The 15,769-nt window shown below is 47.3% G+C and overlaps 2 protein-coding genes across 3 annotated transcripts in view; one reads left to right on the top strand and one right to left on the bottom strand.

Annotated features, from left to right (window-relative positions):
* Positions 1 to 5,079: 5,079 nt before the first annotated feature.
* Positions 5,080 to 15,769, bottom strand: part of LSP1 (lymphocyte specific protein 1) — a 47,280-nt gene continuing 36,590 nt past the window's right edge. For both annotated transcript variants that reach the window (XM_033063759.1, XM_033063760.2), the window contains exon 11: positions 5,080 to 6,440. The gene's annotated coding sequence lies outside the window, so the exon portion shown is untranslated. The remainder of the gene's footprint in view (positions 6,441 to 15,769) is intronic.
* LOC122149405 (proteoglycan 4-like) lies at positions 8,857 to 12,076 on the top strand. Its single transcript, XM_042779407.1, has 2 exons — positions 8,857 to 8,931; positions 10,475 to 12,076. The coding sequence occupies exons 1-2, from the start codon at positions 8,857 to 8,859 to the stop codon at positions 12,074 to 12,076; spliced, it is 1,677 nt and encodes a 558-aa protein (XP_042635341.1).

The following is a 15,769-nucleotide window of genomic DNA, read 5'->3' as shown; positions in this document are numbered from 1 at the left end:
TATTCTTACTCAGAATATGGGGTTTCTTAAGACTCCAGTAGAGTTGTTAATCGCCTGTTTTGGTTTTTTCCCAGCAACATCTTCAGTGTTGGGGACATACAAAGTCACTAGCACTGCTAAAAGACAAGGGCATTTTTGAGACATTGAAGCTGTCAAAGAGGAAATAATTGCATTAGGGTATTTGCATGAAGGACCAAGCACCTACCCCAAATCCTTTCAGATGTGTGCATTGCAATAAGGAGTAACGTGCCCTGCAGAGCCAGGCAGGATCTCACCACTTGCCAGGGAGGTAGAGGGGAAGAAAGCAAATGGAGAGCTCACCTGTCACCCATCCCAAAGCACCAACACAAAGCCTCCTTCCCTCAAGCACCAGCCTCATCAGATGGGCCAGACCCCTGATGGATGAAGGAAGAGCTTTGCTACTTTGATCCATGATGGAGTAACTCCGAGAGGAGTCAATGAGCAACAAGGCTCAGTAGGGAAAGGCAGAAGGAATTTGCCTTCAGAGCAGGGTTTGTGGCATGGCTCACCAGCATCTCAAAAGCCATGAGACAGGCCAAGTTTAACCTGGGTTAAAGCTGCTTTGTAGACCTCCAGGAAACTGCTCTCATGTGCCCCCATCTTCCTGGGAGCATGTTTAACCTCCCAGCTGCCATAGCATTCACACTTAAAGGCCCCTGTGAGAAAAAGCAGAACCTGGGGAGTCAGCTGGAAAAGGGGATGCAATGCCTCAAGGCCAAGAGGCAGTAATACCTGCATGGTGTCTGGGCAGCCCAGGACAAAGGCCAGCATTGGTGCCATCCTTACCAGCTCACTTCAGCAGTCCTAGCTGAGATATTGATAACCCCCTCAACCAAAATTCACCAAGCTAATCAACGCCAAACCCTCTCTACTCCCAGTGCAGCACTTTCTTCTCCACTTGCATCCTCTGCACATAGCATGGCCCTCGCCAGGAACAAGTAAAGACAGAGTCAGAGTTTGCTCTCTTCCTCTCTTGGGAAGGTAACAATCAAAGCACAGCTCCGAATTTGCATTTTGCAACCCTGACTTTTGCAAAACAGTAAATCTTACCAGCCAACTTGAAAAGCCTCCAACTGGTTTCATTGCCTGGAGCTACTGTGCTCGAATAGCTGTCCTGGCAACACCACCATCCTCTGCCCTTCACCTCTCCAGTACTTTAGATGCTGAACTTTGCAGAGCCAAAGCTGGGAGCACGCAAAGGTGTTACTCGATAGCCCCTCTTCATGCTAATTTTAGGTGGTGGAACTTTTCATGCTTTTAAAAAATCCTTTTATTTATTTTTTGAGAAACCTCTTGTGCTTAGTGGTGACAATAAACACTTTTCTTTCTGATGTTTTGAACTTACCTGCAGGGCTCTAGAAGTCCCAAGCAACCAGCACTTGACATGATCTCGGAGGAACATTCACCTGTTAATTTTGTAAACAGACCCAAGTAACACGATGCTCCCAACATGCAAATGACTTCAGATGGAAACAAATTACACATCAGTAAGTAATGCATTTCTTTTGTGTTTTTTTTTATTTTCAGTTAATATTGATTTCTGATTTTTGTGGTAGACTGTTCCTCCATCACTGGTTTGTTTGCTCTGGGACATGTCCCTACTGCTTCTGCTTTAGACAAGTAAGGCAAAATCCCTGTGGGATTCAGGAGACCCTAGATCTAGGTGAGGTGTCTCTCCAAAGGTAATGGATCAGGCCTTGCCATTCGAGATATAGGCTGGATCTCATCCTCACGCTATTTACACCTAAATGGGTGAGGCAGGCTGACAGTGAGGATGAGGACTGAGCAGCAGGATAGGAGTCAGGACCAATGCCTGGAGCTGCTGTTTTGTGTCCCCTGAGGAGGTGTGCAAGGCAGGAGACCAGTGAAGGTGCTCACAGCAACCACTCACAGCCACTCCACAACCTTGGGGAAGGCCCACCTGCTCAACCAAGCACCCCCTTGAATAATGACACTTGGAATTTGCTGCTTTCATGCCTTAAAGTGCCCACTTATATAAATCCCAGCGGTATCTCTCTCACTTTTCCTCAACCTTTCCCCATTCTTCCCATCATTCTCATAAGTCCTAAGTCCATGACACTTTTTTCTATTTATTTAATGCCTGTCTTCAGCATTGCTAAGCCACTATTTATTAGAGTTACCAGGAAGAGACAAAGCACCTTTCCGAAAATTTGTGATCTAAATCAAATCATTCCACTGCAACCAAAACCCTCAAGGGACTCAATGCAAAATTCCAGGGAAATCACCTCTCTCAACATCAGGATCTTTGGAATGGTTTCATAGCTAAAGTAAATCCTAGCTCCAACTGTACTTTTGTCAATGTGAAATATATTTTTTCTCTTAACCTGCTCATATACAGATATATGTGTGTATATATATATATATATATATATATATAAATGCAGCATCAGGGAAAGTGTCTTGAGCTGGCAAGGAGCTACCAACAGACCAACCTCAGAACCTTGTTCAGCAGCATATCAGCTGCCACCTCAGTATTTATAGCAGCCCTGCTCTTAGAGCTTGTTTATTTTCCTTCCCAAAGGTGGTGGTGGCAGGAGGCAAAGCTCTGACATGCAGGCTCAGGTGTCCCCAAGGCTGACCTTTCCTTCAAAGAGCAGAAGCTGCAGACACATTTCAAGGAACAAAGTCATTTGGCAACTATAGACTCTTGTGTCCACACCAGAGGCCCAGTGCAGAGCTGCAAGGGCTGTGCAGAGATCTGTTAGTTAGCATGTACACATATACATTAGGATGGATGTAAAAATGACCCTGTAATTATGTTAAACCTGGAAAGAGAACCACATGAAGTCCAGCCCCCAGTCTTGAGGCAGAACAAGTGCTACATAAAAACATAACACTCTTGATTTGAGTTTTCCATTACTTAGGTTTTTCCCAAGTTTAAATAATGCCGTTTTATGGCACTGCAATAGTCATGGACCACATTTTTCAATCCCATTATGCATACATCCATGTAGAACTCATCTGTTAAACCTTGTTGGGAAAAAAGTTGCCCTGAAGCCTGCCACAGAAAAACAAGCAGTACATTTCAATATCACTGGGGCTCCCCAGATTTATTTCAGAGCCAATGCTGCCAAAATGTTTCCCCCTTCTGCATAATCTAGACAAGATGGGTAAAGAAGAAATTGTAGTGAAGCAACACCTCAAGGTATGCCCCCCAGTTCAGACACTGAGAGCCCACAAAGGGGTTCCCAGTCCCTCCGTTTGGGCACTGCCAACCTGCCTTGGGGATGGTAATTTGGGGATGCAGGCAGCCAGCAGACACAGGGACCAGGAAAGCATCACTCTTCTCCAGGCTTTGAGGGCAAGACTAATCCTGCAAGACTCACTCAGTGTGACACTTTGTCCTTGCTCAAACTGCAGCAGTCTCAGGAGAAGACAGAGCTGAGGTCTCACAGCAAAAGCCTCTGAGATGCCAGTGCTGCAAAAACCACAATTCTGTGAAAAATCAACAGAGGAAAGATAGGAAGCAGCCAGCTACTGACCAACACCAGAGCAGTAACTGCTGCAGAGTGGCACCAGCCTGCTCTCCTTCACTCACAAATCAACTACAGATCCCTGCTGAGGGAAGAGATGAGCCTCCATGCCCTCATCCCCTCCTAGCATTGCCCAAAATGCACATCCAGCATATCTGGGCTGCAGCATCCCTTCTTTTCCTTTTGGGGAGGTAGCAGAAGGTTTCACCATTCTGGTAACCCCACTGCCTATCCCACCACCATGCACACACCATGATGTTTTGGGAGGACAAACAGCACATGGCCAAGTTAATTTAGCTGTGGAAACACTTGCCCTGGCAGATATAAGTACCTCATAAAGAGCTGCACACACTTGCTCAGAGCCAGTTCTCTCCCTGGTTCCTGGCCACCACTAGAGAGCTCTGGTCTCCCATAACCTGCTCACTTCTCTGCTGTCACCACAACCTGAATTACAGCAGCTGTTTATTGAAACTGCATCTAGGTCCCTGAGGGCTTTAAGTGGAGAAAATATACTCTGCAAATTAACCCTCCTTAGAGGAGGAATCTCACACAAACAACCTTTGGTGCCTTCTCTACCCTCTCCAAACTGGCAGGGCACAGGAATAGTAACTGGAGACTTTTTCAGCCATCATTTCCACCAGCCAGCTACAGAACTGTGTTGAAAAATTGGTGCAGTTTTCACCAGTTTTCACACATGCAAAGTAGTGTTATTTTCACCTCAGAACATCTCCGTGCACCACAGTGCTACTGCTCCAGCCTCACTTGAAAATCCCAGCACAGCAGAGGAAGGGCTGAAGGGAGGAAAATGGGGCCATGCTGCTCAGTGCTTTGAAGAACACAGGGCTCCTTGAATTCCTACCTCCCAGAACTGAAGCAGAGGATGGAGAGAACAAGGGACCAATCAGCAGAAAGATAAGAGCAAGAAGTTATATTGGAATTCTCTCTTTCCTCACATACTTTCCTGAAGTGTTAGGATAGCAAAAACTCTTCATTGTCTCTACACCATAAAAGTGTTATTACTTGGAAGGTCACCCCCATAAAAAGGTTTTTCCATAAAAAGGTGAATGGTTCCAGATAGAACCATCAGCTCATTAGTGTGCTGGGCTCCAGTACAGACAGCTATACTGACCTATGGAAGCTGGATCAGCAGGATACAGAGGAAATTTTATTTTTTTTTTTATATAGCTGACATCACCAGTGGTTTTGGTTGATCTCTGTGATGTTTCTCAGTTCTGTTACCTGGGGAGATAAGCTCTGTGCTTCTCCTGGCTGATCACACTCCCCAGGAAGTCTCTGCAGGCTGCTCCATTGCTCACCCAAGCACTACTCCCTCCCCTTTTAGCGGCACTTACTCCCAATGAAAAATGCAGCAAAATAACATGGATCTAAATGGGGCAGGCACACAGAAAGCCCCTTTCCTGCATATGTCAAGTTCCTTTTCTTCTTGCCACTCAGACTGATGCATTCTCTCCTCCACCTCATATTCAAGCAGAGAGTTTCAAGGTCTTGGAAAACAGCTTTGCTGCAGACTCCTACATGAACAAAATTCTCAGAGTTGCCATCATTACAACATCTTCTTCAAATTTTATTAAATGCTTACCAAAAAAAAATAATCCAGGGGGCAGAAAGTTTTAAGCAGAAAGCACAGTGATGCAAGAGGAGAAACAAGCTGCCCTCCCTCCAGGAGGGTAAAAACAAGTTGCAAAATTATGGTGACATGGTAGAAGGTAGGAATGAGACTAAAGAGGGGATGGGGGACATGTTACACCATGAAGTATGAAGGCATGGGAGAGTTCAGAAACAACCCTAGAAGCTGATTTGCAGACCTCAGGCCCAAGGCCAGAAACGCCACTCTGGAGGGACTCAGTTTCCTCAAGGTCACAGCAAGCATTGGTGTCCACACACAATTCACATGGATGCCATTTCACCAAAATCACTTCCAGCAGCAGCCCTTTCCCAGATATCCTGCACAGCTTCAGGAACAGAGCTCACAAGTTATCAAAGTACCACCATCTAACTTTTAGAAGTGTTTCACTCACTGGCACTGGAGCCCACAGGTTAGAGAATAAACAAATCACTTTTCCAGAGAAGGGAAAGAACACCAGTGGTCAGTGCTCTTCACCTGGGAAAGGAGTTCTCCAATCCATCTTAGACAGGCAGAGGAAGGCAGCAGCTGTTTGAAACAAAGCTGCTATTGCCCTGCTGAGACAGAAAAGTGGCAGGAACATTTTGACAGGAGTACATAACTGATTTGTGAATGATCTGGGAACTAAAGAAATAAATCAGGACTAAGGTGAATGTAATTTGTGCACACAGACCAGTAGATGGAAGTCCCTCAAAGCAGATGATCTAGAGGGACAGAGGCTGCATCATGAACAGGGCAAGACTTTACCCACAGCTGACACCAACAGAGTGACAAGTGGTCCTTGCACTTGCATCACATTCTCTTTGCAGTCTTTTCAAACTCAGGACCTGCCCACTGCCCTCCTTTCAAACACCAACTCTTCACCAGGTTTCTGTTGAGTTCCCTTCTCTGCCACCACCCAGCCACCAAGGGCCACAAAAGGAGAAATTCTTAATCACATAACAAAAGCCTTGCCTGCTCAGCAGGGCAGCAGATCCCTCTCTTCCAACACTTGAGAGGGAACAGAGCCTCTCATCTCCATAGCAGAGACAGATTTAAAAAAAAAAGAAAGAAAAAAAAAAAAGAAAATCGTTAAAACAGGGATGAGTTTTGTCAGTTGATCTAGTTCCCTTCATCCATCTGGAGGCAGTGTGGGGTATTGCTCAAACCCCAAGAGGAGTCAGGCTGTACCCAAAGCAGACTGACAGCAGTCAGGAGAAGAGAAACATCCTTCAATTATCTTCTGTGCAGCAGAGGAAATAGTGGCACGGAGGGTTGCATTCAGTCAGGACCAAGCTGAGCTGCAAGACAAGAAAACACAATGTTATGGACACCATCTGGCCTCTCATAAGCAACACCCTGGGCTATACAGAAACTGTACCTTCTCTAGCAAATACAGGTGGGTTTCTCCCACCCATTTTCACAAAGCCCTGTACATCAGTCCACCCATAAACCTTTGGAATAAGTGAACTGTGCTGGGAATGCTCATGCTCATGGCAGAGGAGATGCTGCACGCCCAGCAGAGGTCATGGCTGCACTCCTGCCACGCTGTCTCCCACCCCCTGAAGGAGATTCCCAGGCTCCCTCCCAAGCCCAAGAAAGCCACTAGAGCAGCAAGTGTCCCCTCAGCCCCTGAGAGCCACAGCTCTGTTTGAGATGATCTGCAGCAGTGCTGGTTCCTGCAGCTCTCCATCTGCTCCACGCACGACAGCTGGTGCAGCCAAGGGACTCCAGCACACAAATGACTTTTCCATCACTTGATAAATGACTCCTGGATGCTGACACTCTCCCCGCTATTCCTGATTTGGGGCTGATTGCAAATGGAGCCAAGTCAGGAGAACAGTTGGGGTCCCAGAGTGGGTGAGCATCCATTTGCCCATGGGAACTCAACTAGCAGCAGGGAAACTTAACCCTTTGAAAGCCTCTTGACTTCCAGGTTCACTTCCTTCTAGCTTATCACAAACCCACATGAGTTTCTTGGGCAATACTTCCCCTGTTGTCCCCAGGTTTTCAGCTCCAGCCTTTCCACTGGCAATAAAGCAACTCTGTCCCTTTATTTTGCTTCATTAGGTGGCAAGGGGGAAGACAAATCTTTCTTGTTGAGAATTTCTCTTGAGCAGAGAAAGCTCTGAAGGAGACTCAAAACAAAGCCAGGCATGACAGGGAACACAAATACATTAACAGCTGATTTCCTTTTGCTGTCTCTTAGCATCTCACTGCTCCATTGGTCAAGCACACAGATTCCAATCCACAGTCACATGCCATGGAAGTTACCACCCATAAGGACTTCAAGACCCACAACACAGCAGGTTCCAAGTCAGAAGGGATACTGAGATAGCAACAAGAGTAATTTTAAGAGCTCAAACTGTTGTAAGAAACAATACATCTTGAGGTTATACAGCATGAAGCAGCCTCTGACTTTGGGAGCAGAGGGATTTTCCTGGTGTGTGCATACTTAACTTCCCATTCTGAGAGCCCCCATGCCCTCCTCAGTAGCATCTGGTATTTTGCAGCAAATCCCAGGTAAGATCCTTCTCTGACTCATGTGGGGAGCTGCATTCTTCTGGAGTGCAGCAGTCCATAGGACAAGGAAAGCACTCCAAGAGCTGATCAGTAGCTGGGAAGTTCACTGCCCTGCCTCTTTAGTATTCCCTACACAAGCCTGAAGCAGGTGAACCTTATAAATCTGGTTTACCACTGCTGCTGGACCATAGCTCATCTTGTAGTACAGGCTGTCCATGGCACCACATTAAACAGGAACAGATTAAGTCATTCCACAATAAATTCTACCATGAGCTGCATGTATTTGCTCACCCTTCAGCAGACTTTAAAAAAAGACACAAAAAACCCCACAAGCAATTACAAATTCCTACACAAACAGAGCCAGAGTAGTGTCACACAGAAGTACTTACATGTCACTCCAACTGAGACATTTTGGCTTTGTCTCAGAAGAATCTAAAATACCCATGAGGCTGGGGAGGAAAGCAGGTATATGACAAAGGAATGGGCTCTCAGCCTTTTTTTGGAACAGTGCAGACTTGCCTCTAAGAGTAGCTCCTGGAACAAAGCAAATCCTAATGACAGCCTTGTGCCTAAGGAATGAAGCTGGTAAGACACTGGGAATGTCCAACAGTTGTCACCCCCAGCTGACACAAATCCCCTCCAAGCCCCCTCACAGAAAACAGCAGGTCTCTCATGCCTACAGCTAAAGTAAATCATAGAATGATAGAATAGCTTGAATGGGACCTTTAGTTGAAGGGGACCTTTAAAGGTCATCTAATCCAACACCCATGCAATGAACAGGGACATCTGCAACTAAATCAGGCTGCCCAGACCTCCCTCCAGCCTTATCTGGAATGTTCCCAGGGATAGGGCATGCACCACCTCTCTGGGAAACCTGTTCCAGTGTTTCCCCACCTTCATCATAAAAATAAAATAAACCCTCTTCCTTATATCTAGTCTACCCTCTTAGTTTGAAATTTTTACCCTTTGTCCTATTGCAACATGCCCTACTAAAATGCCTGTTCCCACCTCTCTTTTGAGCCACATTTCCATATTAAAAGCCCACAACAAAGTCTCCCCAGAACCTTCTCTTCTCCAGGATGAACAGCCCTCACTCTCTCAAGCCTGTCCTCATAGAAGTGTCCCATCCCTCTGATGCTTTCTGTGGTCCTCCTCAGGACTTGCTCCAGCAGATCCATGTCTTTCCAGTACTGAATGCACCCCTTGCTAGACACTGCCTATACCCTGCCCACCACAGCCTATGCCCTGGAGGGCAGCTCATCCACCATGGTAAGGGCTTGACCTTGAAGGTTTTAGCCCAACATGCCACCTCTTCAGTGCTTTTATTTGCTGCTGTCTTTAAAAAAAAAAAGAAAAAGTCATCCTTCTCTCCCCATCCCCAGTCAGTTTTGGCAGACACACCACCTGCTTGCTGGGTGTGAAGCACCTTTCCCAGTCTAGTGCTGACAGCAGCACTGCAAGCCCAACACCAGCACTGGGCACCCAAGCACAAATAGCTGTTCTGCACTTTCCAGAGTTCTATTCAGGATGGTTTTCCCTCACAGTAGATATCATGTTACACACCCACACCAACCAGAGCAGGCTGAGAGCCACCAGGAACAGAACACAGCACACAAAATAAATGGCCCCCCTGGGCAAGCCTGACATCACCCTACCCTCCTTTTCCTTGTTTCAGGATGCTCAGTTGCATCAAGCACCAGGGATTAAGGGGCTCAGTGATTTATGCCTCATTTCATAGCAAAACCCAGCAACTCTGTGCTGAGCAAGAGCCAGGATAGAATAGATTTCCTTCATAAGGCTGCCAAAGGGTCATTGCAGGTCAGAGGCCGTTTGGTGCTGCCCAGCTTGCTCAGGAAGAAAAAGGAGAGAACTGAGCCTAGTTTTATCTTTGAATCCCCAACACAGACCCTTAGCTCCACTGTGCTCCCCTGACCAGTGGTCACTGAGCCCCACTGGCCATCACTCACCAGAAAGGAGGCAGTGATGAGCAAGAGCAGGAAGAGTAGCCAGGCATCCGTGCAGGAGCAGCCCAGCACTGGCCAAAGGGCCGCAATTGCCACTGGAGATCAGACCTGACAGAGCACAAGCCACTCCTGCTTCATTCAAGAATGAGTGATAAAGGCAAGACAGGGGTAAAGCTTCCCAAGGGGAAAGGGAAAACTTGGTTTTATCTTGGAGGAAAATGCTGGCCCTGTGCTTCATGCAGCAAGAAAAGACCAGCCAGAGTCAGTGCTGTGACAAAGTGAATTCCTCACTGATAAACAGAGCTCCTGAGAAGCCCTGTATTTCACAGGGGTGTGTGTCTTCATGCCAGCTGAAATGAATCAGGCCAGGGCTGACTTTGATTGAAATGACTCATGTAGTTTATGGCTGTTCTGTTGTATGTAACATTGTATTAGAGCATTAATAACTGAAATTTGGAGAGCCATTAAACATTCCTGCATTTTGCCTCTGGAGAATTTTCAAAGCTTCAAACCCACTCTGTTTCCCTTGACATTTCCTTCCAAATCCCATTAGGACTTGCCAAGACACGAAGGTCGGGGGTGCCCAGGAGCTCTCACTGTGCTAATGCCAGGAGCAGAAGGGCTCCAGGTTTGGCCATGCAGCTTCTCCCCAAGGACATCTCTTGCCCTGCCACACCCACCCTCAAGACGAGCTGAATGACAAAACAAAGACTGATGCTCTTCTGCCACAATATTGACCCCATACTCTCAGCTTTTAGAGAGGAAAAGGAGGACTTGTAAATAAATATTTTCCAAATCCAGCCCGGGGCTAAACCCACACCAACTCTAAAATTGGTCTTCTCTTGCAGGAAATGACAATGCTGATAACAGTATCAGCCTCCACCCAGCCTGCCTCCAACCACCAGCCCCTTTCTCCCCCTCCCACCCTGCCCAAGCCCGGGAAGGACAACCTGCGGCTGCAGCGGCTGCTGAAGAAGGCAGCCAGGAAGAACGCCATCCTCGCCTCGGAGCACGGCAAGTCCTTCCGCTCCAGCCTCTCGCCCGTGAGCGAAGCCAGCCCCGACCAGGAGTGTGCCGAGAGCGCTGCTGGCCCAGCGGAGCCCCCAGCAGCCCCCTGTGCCCCGCTGCCAGCCCAGCTCTCCATCAGGCCCGTCCAGCACCGCGCCCTCTCCCCGCTGCGCAGGGGAAAGCCTTTCACGCTGAAGGTCACCGAGCAGCGGCGCATTGCCGAACACGTCAGGCTCACGGCCTCCTCGGCCATGCCCCTGCTGCAGAAGCCAGGGGCTCCTGAGGCTCCACAGCAGCCTGAGGGCACAAGCTCCCACCTTCCCTCTCCGCCTGACCCTTCAGGATCTGTTTTCCCCCAGCCTCCTCCTTCCAGTATACCCAGTAAAGAAAGTGCAGAGGTTACCTATGTCTCCAAGGTGAACACTTATTTCCACAGTGTCAAGCCACCCAGGGCTAAGACTCCCACCCCAAACCTGACCCAAGGAACTGTCAGCCACGAAGACAAAAGGCCTACTTCCCCAGCACCTCAAACAAGCAGCTCTGAACCACCTCCAGAGCAGACACCCGCCTCACCTAAAGACAGCAAGGCCACTTCCTCCTCACCAAAACCTCCCCTCCTTCCTGCTGCAGAGACAGAGACTCCTGATCAAGCTCCCAAGCCTGCTCCTCCTGAGAAGCCCAGCATCTCTGATGCGCACACCAATAAGCCTACAACCCATGGAAGTGACACCGAAATATCTGGATCCAAGACACCTCCTGAATCACCCAAGCAAGACACAGACACCCTAAAACCATCAACATCCAGCGCTCCCTGGAGGCAAGCACGCCCAGTGACAGCAACTCCAGCACAAGCTGATGGTACCGGGTCCACGTCCACAGACACCAAGGCAGAACACACCCCTGAACCCCAGACAACTCCCAGCTTACCCAACAGCAGCTGTCCCCCCAAGGCTGAGCCAGCACCATCCTCAGGAGAAGCACCAAGACCTCCTGGAGCCAGTGCCTGGCATCGCCTCAGGAAGCACTTGATTGTGCAGCCAGAAACAACCAACTTCCCTGAGTCCAAGCCAGAAAAGCTGGGACAGGAGGAAGGCAATAAAGAGGAAGCTGCTCAAGCGGTCATCAAGCAAGACTGCACGCTGGTTAAATCGAAAGCCATGAGGATGTGGGATGCCATTTTATACCAGGTGGCACTCACCAAGGAGAGGAAGCAACAAGCAGAAGAGAAGAAGCCACAGAAGGAAGAGAATGTCTTTCTTCCCCGCCGCCTGCCCATCCTTCTACACAAACCCCGCTTTGACGCCCGGAAGCTGAAGGAACTGGCTGCCAAGCCCATGACAAAGATCAGCACCGTGTTCGAGGTGAGCCGCTTCCGACCCAAAGGGGCCGAGGAGCACACCAAGAGCTTCAACAGAACAGCATCAGGATGGTCGGTCAGCTGAAGCCAGGCTGCTCCATGCCTCTGGAGGTGCACCAACAACCCCATTTACTGCCCAGCAGAGCCAAGTGTAACGAAAAAAGGAAATTGAATAAAACCCCTGCAAGCCACCAGCCCCATGCTGCAGGTTTAAGGGTTACTCTCCATGCCTTTAAAAGCTCAAATGCATAACTACCACAGACACAGGTCACAGGAAAACAAACATGTTTGTTTTAAAGAGTCGACAACAATCACTGGATGCAGTAATAAAGGGAAGGCACACAGTGAAGAAGACAAGCTGCCTATAGAAAAAAGACCAGTTTAGAGTAGGATAAAGGAATTGGATTTTTTTGTTGTTGCATTTATCCAAGACAGAGAGATCCTAGGAGCAGCAGCAGTCCCAGATGAGATGAAGGAATCTGGGTTGCTCCACATCTCTAGGGGACTTAGAAACAAACTCAAAGGGGATACATATAACCTCTATCTTCTCTGCAGAAAGTGTACCCCACACCCATTTGCTGAGAACAAAATGGAAACTCATCCTTCCTCCCAAAGCACAGACAAGAGAGTAAGATATCCTGCTCTCACCAAGCAGCTCCTCTGCCTAGCTAAATGGGCATCATCTGACATCCTCCTAGGCCAGTCTACTAAACAATAATGCAAAGAAGAGTAATTTTGTTTCAGAAATCAAGTTCTGTTACGCATTTTATCATGTTTTCTCCACAACAGCTGATGGTTAATGTTTCCATGATAACCAAAAATGACCCTGCTTTAGCATGTGGATATCCAATTTGGTATTTAACAAGGTGCTGGTTTCTGAGGGGTTCTGCTGAACACATGGAGTCTCATTTTCAGGGTGAACATCATGACAGTTGCACACCTGCATGTCCCTGATGTCCTGAAAAAAGGACATTCAAAGGAAAATCCCCAACTCTGCCCAACCACAGACAACAGGGCTTTCCAGTATTATTTCCACTGCCAGCAGGCTTGTGAGCATGAAAGCTGGGAGATTGGTTATTTCTGTTTCACAAGGACTTGGTCCTATGCTGGGGTATTCCAATATAGCTAATATAGGAGTGCTATGTTTAGTCCAAATTGTACACAGTTCTTTATATTCTAAGTTTTCTTTTCCATGTGCAGAGGATATGGAACTGACCAACAGTTCCTCAAGCCAAACTGCAAACAGACTTAGAAACAAAGAGCCCCTTTTGCCTCTTTTGAAGTCTTCCTGTTTTGCAGTGATGCTATGAGAGCATCATTTAGCAAACCTTCAATTAAGTTTTTACTTTACTGGTCTTATCTCTATTCTTTAACCCCTTCCCTACCCGAAGTGCAAAAACCAAGTAGGAAGAATAACCCAGTTGTCTAAAGTGGGGATTTCTTCAAGCCCTCAGTTTTCAAAGAAAAAGGTAAGAAGAGGTTGGAAATGTGCCAGTTATCACAAGTGAATCCTAAGCAAGCCTCTGCAGGAAAATTTAACATTGCTGCAAGAGAAGGCTACAGAGAAACATCCACACAGCAGCACAAACAAAAATTTAAAGAGTGCAGCATAAAACATGTAATGCAGATAAAGGCAGCCTTACCAGAGAGTGCTAAATGGCACCTGCAGCACAGTCAGATGGATTTCTCTGCACAAGGTCTGTATGCACAAAGCCACACCACCGGCATGAGGCAGAGCAGCCAAAGTCGATTACATTTGAGAGACTAAGTGAAGGTGGTTTAAGAAGCACTTGTGCTTTAAAACAGCTTCTGTCCTGCACCACCCAGAGCAAACCAGCAGCTCTCACCTAAGGGTTTTGAATCTGCTAGGTTTCCAGTCAGGCTGTATTCACACCCAGCCCTATTGCACATGGGTAAAGCATGGGGAAATGCCTCCGGAGAGAGCAATTCCCTTCTTCCAAGAAGGAGGAAGGAGACAGAGGAAGGCAGATCTGGGTGCATGGTTTAGCCCTTTTAGTCCAAAAGCAAAGGGCAGAGGCACACAGCAAGCATGGCAAGTCCTGCAGAGACAGACCCTAGACATTATCACAGACATATCTGTAGGCAACAGACTTCTATCCATGGCTGCTCACTGGAAATCATTGTGGTGTGCTCCAGCCTGAGCTGCTGTGCTGAGGAAGACAAGGGGAATGCTACTGGGCTCAGAATTTGTCTATTTTTCAATGCCAAACGGCATCAGGCAGTTGCTAAGAGCCTAAATTGACACTTACAGAAAAACACTTATTCCATAGCCTGAAGTGAGGTCCTGCAGCCCAGGAAGGGAGGGAAGGAGAGGGGAAAAAAAATAAAAACACACCTGTGTTTAAGCAACTAGAAAGTTGATAAGGTGGCGTAAAGCAAGTGACAACAGGGCTGAGCCAGAAGAATTCAGGAGCAAGAAGGCCGTAACAGTGATCCAGCAGTAGGGAAAAAGGATGAGCACAGTTCAAGGTGGTGCAGAGGAGCTGGGGAGCAGGGAGCTCAGAGCATATAAAACAGACAACTAAGAACCTAAGAACAGAAATAAGCCAAGCTCCTTCAGCTATCACAGCAGAAAAACCTCCAATGCTTCCATGTGAACAAACTCAGAGAAAGCAACAGTGTTGTGCCACGGCATCATGGACCCTAGAGGACATGCCTTTCAAGAAAGTATGCTGGACAAAGACCAGAGCCAAGGGCACTTTCGTTTGAGCAGCTTAGAGAAACTCAGGTACAGCAAACAAAACCTGCTGACAACCTAACAAAACCTGTTTGCTGTAGAGAGCTGAAGCTCAGTAGGTTCCCACCTGGTGCACTGAAACAGACTTCAGGAGAAAGAGGAGACTGATCAAAGGGGAGACCTTAGAATGGGTTTCTCAAAGTCACAAGCAGAGAAGCAAGTTGAGGATGCAAGCACTGTGGACTAAAAACATAGCTTCAGGCAGTCTTGGGCTTGTCCTGCTGCCCATCTCAGTAGCATTCAAAAGGGTGTCTCCTCTAAATGGGCACTACAAAAGGAAAAAAAGCCTAAACAAACAAAACAATATACAACACTCAGAAGCCAGCTCCTTAAGGGTGGGAGGGAGGGGAAAGAAGGAACACAGGACCCAGAAGAATTCAGAAACAAAAGGTGTTTTGTATCAGGCAGAGCTATTTTAACCTTGGCAATGAAATAAAGCTTCTTTTTTACAGTAGGGAGAAAAAAAAAAAGAGAATGAGCTTGTTTTCACCCTCAACTTCCTCTCCACTCATTGTGCCAGATGCTGCCCAGTTGGATCCAACCAGTTATCACCTCCCTCTATGCCATTCCTTATTGCCACAACCCTCTACTATCATCCACTCAAGATAACACCAGGGTATCTATGAGCATAAACACAATAGGAACATGAGATTCAAAGACCATTTCAAGAGAGCACAGGGACAGAAACCCAGCTCTGCCTTCTTGCTGCATATCAGAGAACAGTCCTTTCTGCTCTGTGCAGCAGATGTTCACATCCTTCCTGCTGCAACCTTATTACAGACTGACTCCGAGAGGTAACTGAAGTCATTAAAAGTTTTCTCCCTGATTAATTCAGTAAATCTGGGAATTAGGCTCCAGAAACATTTGAATTTCAGAAGCACATCAGCCCCCATAGTCAGCCAGAATAACCTCCAGCTACATAATCCTTATGACTTAAGAGAGCATAAGGAAAGACAGCAGATAGAGACGATTCCTTTGAACTGGCAAACACATCTTCACCCAAACAGCAGCAGTTCAGGG

Source organism: Catharus ustulatus, chromosome 6, assembly GCF_009819885.2.
Source record: "Catharus ustulatus isolate bCatUst1 chromosome 6, bCatUst1.pri.v2, whole genome shotgun sequence".
In the NCBI taxonomy this organism is placed as follows: Eukaryota; Metazoa; Chordata; class Aves; order Passeriformes; family Turdidae; genus Catharus; species Catharus ustulatus.
Note: the sequence above shows the minus strand (reverse complement) of the source record. Positions and strands in the feature narration are given on the sequence as shown.